This window comes from Biomphalaria glabrata, chromosome 2, assembly GCF_947242115.1.
Source record: "Biomphalaria glabrata chromosome 2, xgBioGlab47.1, whole genome shotgun sequence".
In the NCBI taxonomy this organism is placed as follows: Eukaryota; Metazoa; Mollusca; class Gastropoda; family Planorbidae; genus Biomphalaria; species Biomphalaria glabrata.
In genome coordinates, this window is record NC_074712.1 from 63,889,739 (window position 1) to 63,908,231 (window position 18,493).

Consider the following 18,493-nt stretch of genomic DNA (forward strand, 5'->3'; position numbering starts at 1 on the left):
CTTAACTCATTCCCGATAAAAATATAACAGTAAATATATGATTAAAATTTGGTTTTAGTAGATATTCATATGTTTAATTTGTTTTTCTCAAATTGCCCCTCCCCTTTCTAGTCTGTGCCAACTTGACATTCAGCAAGCAGATACTGAAATGTAAATATAACACTAAAACTTCACTGAAAGAGTGCAGCATTAGCTGCGGCGTGGGTCACGAGCTAGTGCCCCCAGAACCCAAACAAATCAAGTGTGGCTTGCCTACTAACTACACTTGGAGTCATCAAACAAAGGATAACCCATTGGGAAAGATACCTAAGTGCTCAAGTAAGTTCTGTTTTATATAGGCCCAACCTATAAGTTCAGTAGACTACGAGGGCTGACTGGCAATGGGGGTTCATAGGTTGGGTCTGCCACTGAATCGTCCCCTTGAATGGCAGTGTGTCCAGTAAAGGATGTTATCGTACGGAGAATGTCGGGGAAGACTTGGATTTTGAATGTCTGGATGTTGACGCCCCCTGAGTCCACCCAACTCAACTAATGGGTACCTGACATCAGTTGGGGAAAGTAAAGGTGGTTGGTCATTATGCTGGCCACATGACATCCTTTTTAATCGTCATCCATAGAAACAGGTGACATTTACCATCATCATAAATGGTGATTAAAAAACAGCCTAATAAAATACTCAGAAATACAAAAAGGCACATTTCATGTTACATATCCTAGGATAAATTCGTACAAGTGCTCCATCTTCCTAGTACTATTAAAGCATTTAATATGTTGCCTTAATCAGCCAGGAAAACCAACGACCTGGCAGAGTTTAAGTCGCTGATTCGCATGACTAAATTGAGACAGGGACACGCGTAGGAAGTTAGTATTTTCTCTTCGGGAGGAACGTAATTTATAAGTCCTTATTCCCAACTTGAACAACACCAACAGAAGCCAAGCCTCCATCGAATCAGACAGTCATCGTCAAGTACAAATGTATTGGCTGTCCACCTGCGACATCAAGTCCTGCCAAAAAGATCATCAACTCGACCAAGAATTCCTTGAAAACCAGCAACGTGTGTGGAAAGAAAACGCAGTGTAATGTGAAAACAGCATCAAGCAAACAAGGGAGAAAACGCTCAACTGGTGAGTCACATTGCAATGTTAGTGTATTTAATTATTTGTACATACAAAAGTAGATTTATGTTTAAAATAAAATATAATTTGAAGAGTTCAAGAAGTTAAACGGTCTTGTTTTTTATTTTCCCTAAAAAATTTCTGATATGTGTTTGAAGTTTCAATTTTGCTATGTAAATATATTATACCCAAATTTAAGAACAAAAGATTTAGTTTCAATCTTTAAATTGGCTCCATAGCTATAGCTATCCATATCTCAATAAAATGCAAAAATAATCCTGATCACCAAGGCCTGCGTAATTTGCTTCTACTGATAAGTGAAAGAAAAGGGTCAGGTATGTGTGAAGGAATGATCTAATCAGCCAAGCAGTAATCAAGGAGTGAGGCTCCGTTCAAACCTCCGCAGCCTTGTTGTGCTAAGACCTTAGACGTCAACAAACACATTTATATACCTTTTTATGAGAGCATCATGGTATTTAGCGACAGGAAGTTTTCATTTGTTTACACAGTTTCTATCAACTCACTCTGTCTGTCTGTCACAAATTTGAACACGTTATTTCTCCCACTTTCTATTTTCTGATGAAGTTGAAACTTGACACAATTCATTGTTTTTAACAAAAACACGAATCCGCAAAAAAATTAACCAATTAGTAGCTAAAAGTGGAAGGTAATTAATTTTGTTTGATGTCGAAAAGAGAAATAAATCTTACAGTTTTTAGTGCATTGGTGGAGTAATTTCCCTTAGATAAGCTTTTTTTTTACAGTATTTTATTTTTAAAAAATATATTTCACGTAATTTGTACATTTAATCCATGTTTTCACTGATTATTGTTCAGAATCTATGTATCTTGTGGTGACCTTAGAGTTGGATCTGACAGATGAGAATAGGAAAAACATATCACGTGAGTTTCAAAAGATACAGTAGATTCTTAGACACCATTTTAAGTCAGTGCTTGGTGTATCCCAGGTGTATTACCACATTTAAAGGAACTTTTTGAACAAACGTGCCTAAGAAAAATCGAAAAAATCTTGGAAGACAACGGCCACCCGCTCCATCAGAACTACGCCAGGTCGTCGCGAAGTGGGCGACTGCTGTCAATCAAAACAAGAACGGAGCGGTACAAAAACTCGTTCGTACCTCACTCGGTCAGACTCTATCACCGCCACTCATTGATCAGGGAACATGAAATGCACCAAGATACCTGTGTGTAGTCGCTGAATGAACTCTTTATGTTGTCTGTTGTATTTATGTGTATTTTTCTGTTGTGTTGTCTTTATATGAGAAACGAGTCCTTGTAATCACAACAAATTTCCGTAAGGATCAATAAAGCAGTCTTAGTCTTAGTCTTAGTCTTAGAATAGGGGCACCAAGCTTGCACACTGAATAAAAACAGACTAAAACAATATTGTATTGGTTTGTGACTTGTATTTAACATGTGTATCTGGTGCAAGAGGACATTGGTAAAGGTGAAGAAATCTTTTCAGATGCTGCCTTGTTTTCTTGTTTAAGTTCAGAAGAGTACGTTGGGAAGGGAGGTAAATTTGTAAGGTTAAGCACAAATTAAAAGACTACAAGCGTACATTAGGAAGGGAGGTAATCTTGTAAGGTTAAGCACAAATTAAAAGACTACAAGCGTACATTAGGAAGGGAGGTAATCTTGTAAGGTTAAGCACAAATTAAAAGACTATTTCCAGTTTAATGACAAGAGAGAGAGAGAAAAAAAAAGGGGGGGGGGCGAAAGAAAACAAAAAGACTAGCAGCAGGAGGTTTGTGATATAGATTGTGATCTTCTATCGGTAATTTAAAAACAAAAAGATCTAGCCTTTTGCATAAAAGCTGACCTGACTTTAGAACCTGCACACCGGTCTTTAACAAAAAATGTCTATGATATTTCAACATTGCCCTAAAGATCTACATCTTCTCACCAGTTTCATTCACTCGTTTTCCCCGAACATTCTAATTATCTCTTCATTATTATCTACCCTTTGGCATACGTTCATCTCCCATACGGGATACGTGCCCTGCCCAGCGTAGCTGTCAGACCATAAGAAGTCCCTCTATACTGTCCATACCGGCGTTCGCAAGGACATCGTTGTTTCTGGTGCGGTCCTGCATAGGCACTAGAGTTTAATTGTATTCTAGAATTTAGATACAGATTGTTACAAAAAATATTTCTAGGTTTATTATTTTAAAAGGCTGTGTTTATATTTTGATTTGAATCTTTTACGACAATACTTCTACAGACGACGAAGCAGAAACACTAATTCGTGAGTTTGAAACCTCTGCGGTGAAACTTTTCAATAGTTCCCAGGAAATATTTCAACTGAAGGTGAGCGACACACAATTCAATGGCTACATAGAGTCTGCGGAAGCCGAGGTGATATGCCATGAGGGCTCTGGCTTTTACAATGGAATGTGCGGTATGTAAATCTAATCAGATCTTTGTAGAGTCATTCCCCTTGGATTAGAGAACATTTTAGCTACAAATGACACGATAACATTAATGTGTGTTGACATGAATGAATATGTGGTGACATCAGTGGAAGCATGTTAACATGAATTAATATGTGGTATCATCAATGGAAGCATGTTGGCATGAATGAAATGTGGTGACATCAATGGAAGCATGTTGACATGAATGAATATGTGGTGACATCAGTGGAAGCATGTTGACATGAATGAATATGTGGTGACATCAGTGGAAGCATGTTGACATGAATGAATATGTGGTGACATCAATGGAAGCATGTTGACATGAATGAATATGTGGTGACATCAGTGGAAGCATGTTGACATGAATGAATGTGCGTTGACTTCATGGATGTGTGGTTACATCAATGGGTGTGTGGTGACATCGGTGGATGTGTGGTGACATCAATGGATGTGTAGTGACATCAGTGGATGTGTGGTGACATCAGTGGATGTGTGGTGACATCAATGGATGTGTGGTGACATCAGTGGATGTGTGGTGACATCAGTGGATGTGTGGTGACATCAATGGATGTGTAGTGACATCAGTGGATGTGCGGTGACATCAGTGGATGTGTGGTGACATCAATGGATGTGTGGTGACATCAGTGGATGTGTGGTGACATCAGTGGATGTGTGGTGACATCAATGGATGTGTAGTGACATCAGTGGATGTGCGGTGACATCAGTGGATGTGTGGTGACATCAATGGATGTGTAGTGACATCAGTGGATGTGTGGTGACATCAGTGGATGTGTGGTGACTTCAGTGGATGTGCGGTGACATCAATGGGTGTGTGGTGACATCAATGGATGTGTAGTGACATCAGTGGATGTGTGGTGACATCAATGGATGTGTAGCATTGGGCTACAGCCGCTGGCCTCATTGTTAAAAGGGCGGAGGGAGCATTAAAATAAAAATTACTTCCTTTTAGCGTTTCAGCGTCTGAATAGAAAAGCTGCTGCACCCTTTCGTTTTGGTGGGCCGACTGAGAATAGACATTATCATACAACATTATAAATTAAGTATATATATATATATAAACACTTTCAAATTACACAATCCTCGCAATCCCAGCATCTTTCCCCATCCCATGATGCACATCGACTACTTTAGGGTTAGTAATAGATAATTATTATGGAGTGTTCAAGTGTTTTTTTGTTTTTTCATTTGACAAAAGACCTTGACATTGTGTGACATTCATCACATGACTAAAGCTTAAGCATAATTTTTTAATATACTTTTTTTTTTGAAAACTTTTTAGTTGATTGCCCTGAGGGCACTTACTCGTTGGGCAATGGCTCGTGTTTTCTTTGTAACAAAGGTTATTACCAGGAGGAGCCTAGGCAGTCCCAGTGTCAACCATGCCCTGAAGGTTAGTAGGAGCCTTTCATGTCATTGCAAAAGTGAATGAGAGGATTGTGTTGATACTTAAAAATAATGAATTTAGTTTCTTTGCATTCAACGGGGTAGGTTTATTTATTACATTTTATGATAGCTTATTATTATAATATGCTTTTTAATATCCAACCAGGTTTGACCACTTCCGGAATGGGCTCAGTTTATAAGACAGAGTGCCAGAAGAATCCTCCAACGTATGAGGATATATTCTGGTGGGTCAGTGATGATGAAGAGATTTTTGAAAACTTAGATGGCAGACGGAACACGAATGACAAGGTCAAGTTCATCAGTGGTGAGTACTCCTGCTATGCTTTAGGAAGAATGAAGGCTCAGCAGGTCATATTGAGCGTTGTTATCTCTGCTTGTGGTTTCTGCATATTTATTTATACCTGAGGATTTCTGTTAAGGAACTTGTAACTGACGATAGTGTGTGTTGTTGGCCTGTGTTGTACTTAATAATAACAGTACCATGTTCCATTCAAAGCTTTATTTCACTGAATGACAAACAACTACACACATAGTAGAGTTCACAACACGGACTACGAAATACGGTCAGTACGCAGGTTAACAAATGTAAACAAACACTAAGGGGTGACAATCCAAATAAGCAAATTCACGACAGCCTGCTTCAGTCGTAACGACCATGGTTCATCTCGTAGATGAAAGCCTGGGCATTATTTATGGTCGGAAGGATGTGGCCCACACTGCGGTCCCCCCCCCTTCTTCTCCACGCAGCTGATGTAACCAAAGGAATGTAAATATCCGATACGGTTTCGGATCAGTAGTGCCGCAGGTTCTGCCAGTGTCTCCAGCTCCGGATATTTCCTCAGAGTTGTCTCCCGAAGCCTTTTCCTTATCTGGGTATATCCGTAAGGCAGAGAAGGTTTGGATTCAGAGTTTTCCCTTCTCCTTTATTATTATTATAGCTTTTATATAGCGCTACTTTCATGCTTATAGCATGCTCAGAGCGCTTCGGTCTAATCTCATTTGTGGACCAGTGGGGGTGGGGGTGGAAGGGGGTATCTAGGAGCTGGTTTTCCGTGCTGCCTTTAGGCGCTCAGTAAACGCCGCTCTGTGTGTCGAACTTCGAGCCCCCTTCTACGTAGCCGAGACAAGCCAAGTTCAAGCGCACTTAGCCTCTCGACCACGCTTCCCACTAGGTTCAAAGTCGGACCACAGTTATAAAGTCCTTTGTGGGTAGCCAGCCATGGCTGAGCCCCTCCTGCCCGAAGCTTACTGGTTTAGGCACCACTTGTTCGCCTTTGCCCATTCTCCTGTCAGTGGTTAACTGTTCCGCCGGGCTCAGTATCTGAACCAAAGGTGAAGGCCAGGAAGCATTTTATGGGTAATGGTGCGCTTAAAACCCTAACCAAAATATTCTAAGGCTAACAATTAACTGATATCATGAGTGGAAATTGTGTGGTTCGGTGGCCGAGAGGTAAAGTGCCAGAGGGTAAACTCAAGTTTGAGTCCCGGTGAAGACTGGGATTTCATTCGGGATTTTTAGGACGCCCCTGATGTCCAGCCAACTTTAGTGGGCGCCTGACTTACGTTGGGGAAGTTGTGCTGGCCACACGACACCCTTGTTAACCACTGGCTATAGAAACAGATGAACTTAATCTGCCCCCCCCCCCATAGATCGCAACGTCTAAAAAGAGTGGGCGAGAAAAACAAATATTGCTGTACAAAAAAAATCCAAATAATTAACACTTTCTCTTCTAACTGACGATACCAACGTTGATTACACCAGAATGTGGTAAATAATTACGGAGAGAAAGAGTTAATTTATACATTTTTTTTCATGCTAGTTAAAAACGTAATTATATTGTAGTCAAAATAGAATTCATTATTTTAATGTTCTATAATGCTGTTATTTGAATTAGTCTTTTGTTTACTTTTAATCAGGAGAAGACATGTTGCTTGTAGCCATTGTTGTCAGCGCCACAATAGCCGCCATTGTAATTATAACCATTATTGCTTACATTGCATTAAGGTGAGTTACACGGAACATGTAATGGACCCACGCCTTGACCTTTGACATTAAAATTAATTTGTGTTTCATTAATAAAAGTCACAGACATATAATTGTAATACTAATAACAGATACGATTAAATAATAAGTATTATTATATCAACTGAGGGGGAAGTGAGAACTGACACTTTTGAGGCCCTAGACATCTCAAAGAAGATTTTCGTTACCTGTAAGAAGTCAGTACTGCTGGCGACCTGCCGCATCCCCTGAGATGAGCTCCGATTGGGAACAAAACAGGAAGGACTCAATCCTCCCGTTGTGCTCTGGCAAGAAACGGCCGTATAGAGTCAGCCTCATAGCCTCCATTTAAGTCGAGTGACTGCCACATCACCAGAAAATTCCTCAGGGGACACTGTTACGGGACTTAATGTATTTAACCAATCTGGGCGCTGGCAGTGCCAAAGAATAAATACTTTATTACTAGGTCATTTTTATAATATTTTTTCTTCATCATTCTTGAGGAGGTTTGTCTTCCAATAATATATTAAATTATAGCTTTTATATAGCGACTTTCATGCTTATAGCATGCTCAGAGCGCTATGGTCCAATCTCATTTGTGGACCAGTGGGGGGGGGGGGGGGGGTATCTAGGCGCTCAGTAAACACAAATCTGCCCGAGTCGGGTGTCGAACCTCGAGCCCCCTTCAAACACTTTAGGAGCCAATGAATTGTACATCCCTACTTTTCTCTCTCTCTCTCTCTCTCTCTCTCACACACACACACACACACTTAAAAACAAAAATCTCTCTCTCACATACACACACAAGCACACACTCAGACACACACACACACGCAAACAAAAACTTTACCCTAAGTTATGGAAAAGGAACGAAACAATGTTTATTTTCACTCCCGGCCCTGAAGAATGTTTTGGCCGCTGTGTCATTGCACCGTCCAATTGTGTGGCTAAGAGGCAAAAAAACGCTTGGCTACCTATCTAGGGGGCATGAGTTCGAATCCCATCTCGAGCTGAGTTTTGTTTGCTGAGCGCTTAAAGACAGCACGTCAACCTTCTATCCAACCACTCCCCCCCCCTTTTTTTTTCCCTCCTTCACGTCCATAAAGCGCACTAAGCATGCTAGAAACATGCTAGAAATATGCCAGAAACATACTAGGAACATGCTAGAAACATGCCAGAAACATGCTAGAAACATGCCAGAAACATGCTAGAAACATGCCAGAAACATGCTAGAAACATGCTAGAAACATGCCAGAAACATGCTAGAAAAATGCCAGAAACATGCTAGAAACATGCTAGAAACATGCCAGAAACATGCTAGAAACATGCCAGAAACATGCTAGAAACATGCTAGAAACATGCTAGAAACATGCTAGAAACATGCCAGAAACATGCTAGAAACATGCTAGAAACATGCTAGAAACATGCCAGAAACATGCTAGAAACATGCTAGAAACATGCTAGAAACATGCCAGAAAATTGCTAGAAACATGCTAGAAACATGCCAGAAACATGCTAGAAACATGCCAGAAACATGCTAGAAACATGCTAGAAACATGCCAGAAACATGCTAGAAACATGCCAGAAACATGCTAGAAACATGCTAGAAACATGCCAGAAACATGCTAGAAACATGCCAGAAACATGCTAGAAACATGCTAGAAACATGCCAGAAACATGCTAGAAATATGCTAGAAACATGCTAGAAACATGCCAGAAACATGCTAGAAATATGCTAGAAACATGCTAGAAACATGCTAGAAACATGCCAGAAACATGCTAGAAATATGCCAGAAACATGCTAGAAACATGCTAGAAACATGCCAGAAACATGCTAGAAATATGCTAGAAACATGCTAGAAACATGCTAGAAACATGCCAGAAACATGCTAGAAACATGCTAGAAACATGCCAGAAACATGCTAGAAACATGCCAGAAACATGCTAGAAATATGCCAGAAACATGCCAGAAACATGCTAGAAACATGCTAGAAACATGCTAGAAACATGCCAGAAACATACTAGAAACATGCTAGAAACATGCCAGAAACATGCTAGAAACATGCCAGAAACATGCTAGAAACATGCTAGAAACATGCCAGAAACATGCCAGAAACATGCCAGAAACATGCCAGAAACATGCTAGAAACATGCTAGAAACATGCTAGAAACATGCTAGAAACATGCCAGAAATATGCTAGAAACATGATAGAAACATGCTAGAAACATGCTAGAAACATGCTAGAAACATGCCAGAAACATGCTAGAAACATGATAGAAACATGCTAGAAACATGCTAGAAACATGCCAAAAACATACTAGAAACATTCAAGCTTTGCTATACAATAGCAATATTTAAAAATCAATGGAAAGTTAGATTTTTACCTATCGGTAGGCCTATAGATATCACTGCTGACACATTTACAACCATATACCTTATGGCTGTTTTTTTTTTCTTTTGATGTGTACACTGTAAAACTGTCTGGTCGTGTGGTATACGCTCTGGGCTGTCGTTTTTGAATCTCCCTGGTTTGAACTTTGTCTTCTTGCGGGAGGTTTGGGCTTGAATGTAATAATGTTCAGAAACTGAAGGAACATTCTACACATTTAAAACATTTTACAAACAACCGTACACCTCTTAAATAACAAGGAATTTTCCTTCAAATATTTGTTTCCTTTCTCTACTGAGTGAAGGGCATGGTATTGCAAGATTAAAACAATTCAAAAAGTTTATTTGTTTCTTGAAACGCTGCCAATGTTCTGCTTTTTTATATATATGTCTATGGCTTTATGCTAATTAATGTTGTTTTTTTTTTGTTTATTTATATAAAAAAAAAATTCGGAAACTGATCACTCCCCATTGATCTCAGACAGACAACATGTTACACCACTTTTAAGAAGAACATTAAGACCTATCTGTTTAAAACTTTTTGAGATTAACTGTCATTTTAGCTCCCGTGTTTTTGTTTGTAATGTTGTTACAGCGCCTTGAGCCTACATTTTGTTTGTTAACAGCGCTTTATAAATAAAATTATTATTATTATTATTATTATCAAGAGAATCTAGAATTCAATGACAAATATGTTTTGATACCTTTACACTTTGAAACTGTTTTTACTATTTTCTACTGTTCCGTTTCAACTTTTACGCCTATAATTTTACGCTTATCTTTTAAAGTTTATACTTATAAAAACATTTTGGATGTTCATTCATAATAAAGATTTGAACGTCCTAGCCTGAACCTCCAGCAGGGAGGGGACGGCAGCAGGGAGAAGACGGCAGTGGGCGGGGTAGAAGCTTGAGACCATCGTGTTTACTTTCTGAAGTGCAGACCACGTGACCGCCACTCATTGATCAGGGAACATGAAATGCACCAAGATACCTGTGTGTAGTCGCTGAATGAACTCTTTATGTTGTCTGTTGTATTTATGTGTATTTTTTCTGTTGTGTTGTCTTTATATGAGAAAAGAGTCCTTGTAATCACAACAAATTTCCATAAGGATCAATAAAGCAGTCTTACTCTTAGTCTTAGTCTTAGGTAGCCACCCAACGTTAGTTCTCTTGTCATGTAGAAAAAAAAACTTGTAATTGAAATTCCATTGTGTTATTTCCCCCTCAGGAGTAAACAGCAGTTGGCTTTATCCCAAGATTCCCAAGCTTCGAGAATTCAGAATCCATTATTCAGCAAGATACCAGAGCCCGCTGTTGAGAATATCTACACTAAAATGTCGGAATCATTGTATGACTCTCCAGGGCAGGAGAAAGAGAAGGCATCAGAAGACGAAGCACTGCTAAAACCTGTTGCAGACGCTGAGCAAGGGGCGGTACCGGAAGCACTTGCCTCTATAGAGTTGCTGGATCCCTCAGAGCTGAAAGCTGTCGCGGCTGTGAATAAAATGTTTGAGCTGTAATTTGGGTCATGTTAGAATTTATACTGTTCGAATAAATTAGAATTTATACTTTAAGAATTTACACTGTTAGAGCTACATTTTTATTGGTATAACTATGATGTTGTATGTAATTTTAATACATATATTTGTTGTTTGCAATGTCATAAATATTTGTTACTAATAATATTTACGACATTGCAACTATTTTTTTTTCTGCAATTTGAAACTTAAATAACTTTTTTAATAATAGTAAAATGGAACATGTTAATCTATCCCCTCGTCACGTTAGTCCTTTTTTATATAAGCAAACATTTCACATCTTTATTAGCTAAATCAATACTGATTAATTTAATACAAATGTTTTCCTGGAAATGAAATTCTCAACAGCTGCAAAAGCAACAGATGTAAATACAATGATTGAAAAAAAAAATGGGGCTCATATATATACAGATGATAACCCATCTCAGCTTGAAACCGTCCCTCGCGATTCAATCTGGAGACTTCAGAAGAGAAAGATCAATTTTATTTCGATTTTTTTTTTAAATCACTGATCGTTAGTGTCAATGGTGCACATGTATTATGGTGTTGCCCAATCTGGACACTAATTGATGAGGCTGAGACTAGTGAGCTAAAGAAATGAAGCCTTCAAAAGAAAGCTCTGCTAGAGCAGCGGTTCTCAACCTTTTAATTCACCATTTTCTCTTATTGAAAATTTAGTCGCTGGCAATACATAAGCTTTAGAACAGAGGTTCTCAAACTTTTTTTTACTTGAGAACCCCTTTATAAAGTCATAACTTGCCCACGGACCCCCTAAGTGAAATTTTATTAGTGTATTTCTGTCCGGCACAATATTGTTTGTAGTTGACAACAGTAAGTCTCACGAGCACAAAGTTCTACTCCAGCGGTTCTCAACTTTTTATGCTCGGCGACCCCTTTTTTACAACCCCCCACTCTGCCGCGACCCCCCCCCCCTTCCTCCGTATACACACACAGCAATAGAAGAATGGACAAAAACAATTCATTTTTTTCGATGGTCTTAGGCGACCCCTGGCAAATCATCAATCGACCCCCAAAGGGGTCGCGACCCACAGGTTGAGAACCCCTGTGCTAGAGATTTGCAGACGAAAACGCAAGACTTTTCAGTCAGGCTTCACGTGCTCTTTAATGGCGTGTTATGAATGAACATTTTGTAAAAGTATTTATGAATACATTAAAATCATTCTCTGTATGTCATATATGTGAACTGAGTGAGTTTGGTCATGCTTGTTACTATTACTGTAGTCCTGATATACCGTCAGTTGTTTGTTTTTTTAATTCGTGTGTGTGTGTCATATCTTTTTGTTTTCTGACTTTTCTGAATTTTACTAGAAATAAAGACATTTGTTTCAACCAATATATTGTTTTTGTTCTTGTTTGAAAGTAGTCATGGTTAGTCAAGCGTGACTCTTAATACGTATTTGTTTTAATTGATTACAAGATCTAGATGTACCTGCATAGACTAAGATCTATTTCTTCTACGAGTTTGTAAACTTTACTGTATGGTTTTCCGTTATACAGTAAGTCAAAGGATTAAATTAATGGGTTTGTGTAACGTCACATAGAAACCTGGTGGAAATCTGACCGTTTTGGATGCGCAGAAAAATTACTTCAGAAAAACATCAATTACTAAGTTATCATTGAAAAATAAACTAAATAATCTTATCTTATATAATACAGACGTTACTTCAAAAAAGAAGATGATTACGTCCTACGCGTCATGCATTTAGTCATGCATATTAACCAATGACTTAAATTCTGCCAAGTCACTGGTTTTCCTGGCTAGCTCAGGCAACCCATTCCATGCTCTAATAGCACTAGGGAATAATTTGTACAAATTTGTCCTAGCATATGGGACGAGGAATGTGCCTATATATTCATTTTCTGTGAGTCAAACCAATCGGAGTTTCCCTTTAACTATTGCAGAGTGGAAAGTCACGTGATAGTTAAGTTACTTTGGAAAGGTAACTTTAATTGCTATAGATTGTACTGTCAAACAGCTAAATGTAGGCTTAGCTAAGCATTGTTCTAACTTGGTAGTGTACTGTCTAACTTTCCAACAAAGACCGACTAGTTTTCTTTGAAATAACTATACATCTAGTAGATGTACCATTTTTGGGGGGAGTAAAAACTTAAGTTTTGTTTCATGAACTTTCTGCTACAAGTGGATAGAAACATCTCACAAAACATTTGTCTGCTACAAGTGGATAGAAACATCTCACAAACATTTGTCTGCTACAAGCTGATAGAAACATCTCACAAACATTTGTCTGCTACAAGTTGATAGAAACATCTCACAAAACATTTGTCTGCTACAAGGTGATAGAAACATCTCACAAAACATTTGTCTGCTACAAGGTGATAGAAACATCTCACAAAACATTTGTCTGCTACAAGGTGATAGAAACATCTCACAAAACATTTGTCTGCTACAAGTGGATAGAAACATCTCACAAAACATTTGTCTGCCACAAGGTGATAGAAACATCTCACAAAACATTTGTCTGCTACAAGGTGATAGAAACATCTCACAAAACATTTGTCTGCTACAAGGTGATAGAAACATCTCACAAAACATTTGTCTGCTACAAGGTGATAGAAACATCTCACAAAACATTTGTCTGCTACAAGTTGATAGAAACATCTCACAAAACATTTGTCTGCCACAAGTTGATAGAAACATCTCACAAAACATTTGTCTGCTACAAGGTGATAGAAACATCTCACAAAACATTTGTCTGCCACAAGTTGATAGAAACATCTCACAAAACATTTGTCTGCTACAAGCTGATAGAAACATCTCACAAAACATTTGTCTGCTACAAGCTGATAGAAACATCTCAAAAAACATTTGTCTTCATATATGCCGGAAAAGCTATAAATATCTAGCTGTTTATTGTATTCGGTGTACAGAATAACGGAAGTGTCGATTAATTTATTGTTTTTTTTTCACTCTTGAATACTACAAAATCAAATTTTCTAAGCTCTATATTTTTCGAGCTCATTTTTTTGTTGGCAACATTGAAATTCATTTGACCTTGACCCTGTTTAGTTTATCGATAAAATAATAGACATCCGTGGAATGTCCCAATTTCTGTGGATCACGTGACGCCGAACGCTGTGCTATTTTTAGAACTTTGCAAGCTTATTTGTGGCGAAAAGGAAAAAAAAACAAAACTTTCACAAGTTTTTTTCACACACCCCGCCCCCCAAACAACTGATCCAATTTCAACTAAACTCAACAGAAAAACAAACTGACATCGTTATAAAAAAAACGTATAGTAAGCATGTAATAATGTTTTTATTTGGTATGAATTCATACCAGAATTTTATCTAATTGATTAATGCACTCAATAATAAAATTAAAAAAAAAAGAGTAGCTCAATAGTAATATAGGACTCTAGCTAAATATATTGCACTATTGATATAGGAGTTAGCAAACAAAAAGATTAATTAAAAAATAGAAAAGTTCTAAAGATGTTTTTCACAAATTCAATTCACCTAGGTTTTTCATTTCAATCTTAAGTTGTTTTGTTTTTTATTTCTGCTTTTTTCTTTCTTAAAATACAATTCTTTGCGTCTTGAGAAATGGATAAAACTCAAAGACCTCGCTGAATTTTTAAACGTGATGCAAGTTTTACAATAGATTGAACTTTTGATGCTATTCTAAACATGTTTTGACTAAACAGTTTGCCGAATTTGGAATTTGATTTTCACTATTGTCTTGACTGATATAATGAGCAGTTTTAACACAACCAGATATTGGGTCACTGGCATTTCTTTTAAAGGCTAGATGGCGGTCAGCCACATTGATTTCCTACATTTTCTGCTTCTTTGATCCATGTGTGCTTTCTGCTTGACACTCTACAGGTATAACGGAAGAAACGTTTCGTTTTAACCTCCATTTTTTAACTGCTGGGTCAATATCGACACATTCTTGGTGCGGCTGGGACTCTTTAGTGTCCAATAACAAGACCTTGTACAATGGACTTGGCTGACATTCTTCCTTTCTTTGACCTGTGACTGTATCGACGATCTCGGTGTTAAAATGGGTTTTCTTTTGTTCAAGTTGGCATGCATTTTCAAACAAGTCTTCCCTCGATGCCTCTTTAGGTGATTTGCTACATTCCAACTTTTGGTACAGCATATCGAGATGAAATAGAAGCTCTTGGTGAATCTCTGGGAAATAGTTTCGTGAATTAGAAACAAGTGATCTACAATCCAACATTTTTATGCATTTCTGAAAATCAGTTAGTATTTTTTGTATTTCTATAAAAGTTATCAATTTTGTTTTGTTTCCTTCATCGTAAAAATCCAAAAGTTGAATTTGTTCTTTAGCAAGTAAATGACGGGTCTTGGATCTCAACCAATCAAATTTAAGCTTTAATACATCCAGTGTATCTTTTGGTGATGAGGTTGGATTTTTCCACTGAACATCTGATGGCCAACCTTGGGGAATGTTGTTCTTTGACCAAATATTTTGTCCGTTTGTTTTGCCAACGAGTATTCTAGAGAGTTCTGCAACTTGCTTTTGTAAGAAATCTTTCTCTCTAAATTGAGAGTAGCAGCCCTTGCTTTCTGCCATTTTGTGTGACATGACAATGACGCGTTGTCAGTCAAATGGACAGATGTGATAAAGTCAATAAGGATGGATTTTTCGCTGAGAAAATATTTGAAAATATCGCTTCTCTGTAAGCCTTCCTGTGCGTCGGCCAGCCATTCAGAGAAACGCTTGGCCATGAAGCCGTAGGCCATTTTCCATCCCATAGTGGCACCAGCCATCCTGCTTATTGCGTCATTTCCTTCAAGGCTATCAACCTGTGGCCTCGTTCTGACGCTGTCAGCTTGTGGCCTCGTTCTGACGCTGTCAGCTTGTGGCCTCGTTCTGACGCTGTCAGCTTGTGGCCTCGTTCTGACGCTGTCAGCTTGTGGCCTCGTTCTGACGCTGGCTTGTATAAACTGTATGGGCCATTGGGGCATTTCCACTTTTATTGCTTACATCTGAGGAATAGATTAAGATTAAGTATGATTATGCGGATTCATCTACAAAAATGATAAGACAAGAGAGAAAAGAAAACAGTTGTTGTTGTTCTTAGATAAGATTAAGTAAATGCAATAGTAAATATCAAGCGTTTGTTATATAGGAAATCACCTGGGTATTTTTTTTTTTGCCTCGTCTGAGTCTTATTGTTGACGCTGGACTGTGTCACGTGGCGACGTTGTCTTTGAAGTCTGCTATTGTGCTGGTCCCTCACATTGCTGGTGTGAGGGACCATGTTGACATACTTCTCCAAATTCTGTACCATTTATACAGGAAGCTGAGTGGATTAATCCGTCCGCAGCAGAATACGTCATGCCTATGTTTAGAAACGAAATCTAAAAATAACCACTGACTGACTCTACATGAGTTACCGTGCATTTGGTTACACAGACATCGCTCTTATCAGCGTACGCATGCAAACGTGTTTAAGACTAAATTGAGATAACAAATACAATAGATCCATATATTTAATAACTAAAAGCCTCTAAGGAGCAGGACAGTGCAGATTCAAAGAGAGAGAGAGAGAGAGAGAAACAGAGAGAGAGAGAGAGAGAGTGAGAAAGAGAGAGAGAGAGTAAGAGAAAGAGAGAGAGAGAGAGAAAGAGAGAGAGAGAAAGAGAGAGAGAGAAAGAGAGAGAGAAAGAGAGAGAGAGAAAGAGAGAGAGAGTAAGAGAAAGAGAGAGAGAAAGAGAGAGAGAGAGAAAGAGAGAGAGAGAAAGAGAGAGAGAGAGAAAGAGAGAGAGAGAGAAAGAGAGAGAGAGAAAGAGAGAGAGAGAAAAAGAGAAAGAGAGAGAAAGAGAGAGAGAGAGAAATAGAGAGAGAGAGAGAAAGAGAGAGAGAGAGAGAGAGAAAGAGAGAGAGAGAGAAAGAGAGAGAAAGAGAAAGAAAAGAAAGAGAAAGAGAAGACAGAGAGAGAGAAAGACAGAAAGAGAGAGAGAGAGAAAGACAGAGAGAGAGAGAAAGACAGAGAGAGAGAGAAAGAGAGAGAGAGAAAGAGAGAGAGAGAGAGAGATAATGGAACTCTGCTGAAGAGGGATCAGCTAGTTCTACATTTAAATAAAACAATCAATATGTCTTTACAATTTGTCGTCTGGACCCCTTTCTACCATATTTGCAAATCGTGACGTAACCCAGTGTGTAGGCGGATTTGTTGATAGGTTTTAATGTCTACGCATTATACACAGCCGTACATTTAATTTTTTTTTTTACATTTAGTTTTAACCCAGCAGAAATCTCCCTTTCAATTTTTATTCCAAGAAGTTTAAAAAGAAAGTTAAATTAGGTCATTTTGGTGGCTTAAGCCTGAGAACTGCCAACTAACAGATATTGGATTAAGCCAACCTGGGCTATTCTTAGAATATACTGTCATCCTTGAAATTCCCGTTTTTTTGTGTTATAATTCTTGGAAACATTTTTTGGGTTGTTGTAGTTGATTCACTTTCAATTTGTTTTAATGAGTAATTTCAAGGCTCTACCTACATGTTTTAGTTCTGACTCTGTTTACATTTAACATAGATAATGTGGATGGAGAAGTGGATGGAGATGTGAATGTAGATACTAGTTGTGAATATTGATGAGACTGCATGCAGCTGTGGATGTAGATCTTTATAGAAGTGAATGTAGATGTATATGTGGATGTAGATGTGAATGTAGATGTAGATGTGAATGTAGATGTGGATGTCGATGTGAATGTAAATGTGGATGTAGATGTGGAGGTAGATGTGAATGTAGATGTAGATGTGAATGTAGATATGGGTGTAGATGTGAATGTAGATGTGGATGTAGATGTGAATGTAGATTTGAATGTAGATATGGATGTCGATGTGAATGTAAATGTGGATGTAGATTTGGATGTCGATGTGAATGTGGATGTAGATGTGAATGTAGATATCGTTGTAGATGTGAATGTAGATGTGGATGTTGATTTTGATATACATGTGGATGTAGATGTGGAAATAGGTGTGGATGTAGATATTCATATAGATGTTGATGTGGATGTAAATGTGGATACAGATAAAGATATAGATGTACTTTCTCGAACCTTTTTATTTTGTTTTTACACAATATTATTCAATAAGTTGTACACCAAAATAAAGTTTTGATTAAGTTTCCTTTTCTTAACTGTGTTTCTAGAAAAGACTGACAGAAACACAGAACGTGAGAGCTTAATGTCTGCGAAAAAAAAAGACTTTTGTTTATTAAGTATCACAGATAGTATTTACTTGTGTTTATCCGCAGTGTGTAGTGTGAGACTTGGTTAACTATCCAGTACTACAAAAGGCAGTAATTATTGGCGAACTTAAGTCACGAAGAGATTAGAGACAGGATTACTACAGCGATTGGACCCCACGATGACCTGCTAACTACTGTCGAAAACGCGAACTAATACTTGGGCCATATTAAGGGTACTCAGGGCTTGCAAAGACCTTCCTTCAGGAAACAGTACCAGGAAAAAGAGGCAGACAGAGAAAGAGATGTTTAGACAAGATAAAAGAATGGACGTGCCTGCAATTGAAAAATATTCTATCCAATGCAAAAAAAAGAGAAGA

General features: G+C 38.2%; 1 protein-coding gene and 1 long non-coding RNA gene across 2 annotated transcripts in view; one reads left to right on the forward strand and one right to left on the reverse strand.

Moving 5' to 3' along the window:
* The window catches only part of LOC106053773 (sushi, von Willebrand factor type A, EGF and pentraxin domain-containing protein 1-like), a 53,510-nt gene extending 41,250 nt beyond the window's left edge, over nt 1-12,260 (forward strand). The window contains exons 25-32 of the mRNA XM_056021921.1: nt 112-318; nt 931-1,125; nt 1,953-2,018; nt 3,361-3,537; nt 4,851-4,961; nt 5,121-5,279; nt 6,893-6,980; nt 10,597-12,260. Coding sequence (XP_055877896.1) covers nt 112-318; nt 931-1,125; nt 1,953-2,018; nt 3,361-3,537; nt 4,851-4,961; nt 5,121-5,279; nt 6,893-6,980; nt 10,597-10,888 — 1,295 coding nt within the window. The 3' untranslated portion in view covers nt 10,889-12,260. The remainder of the gene's footprint in view (nt 1-111; nt 319-930; nt 1,126-1,952; nt 2,019-3,360; nt 3,538-4,850; nt 4,962-5,120; nt 5,280-6,892; nt 6,981-10,596) is intronic.
* A 1,924-nt stretch (nt 12,261-14,184) lies between these two features.
* On the reverse strand, nt 14,185-16,489 carry LOC129924791 (uncharacterized). Its single transcript, XR_008776717.1, has 2 exons — nt 16,056-16,489; nt 14,185-15,904 (listed from the first exon to the last, which is right to left on the reverse strand). It is a non-coding gene; the product is annotated as an uncharacterized LOC129924791 (long non-coding RNA).
* Nucleotides 16,490-18,493: the final 2,004 nt, after the last annotated feature.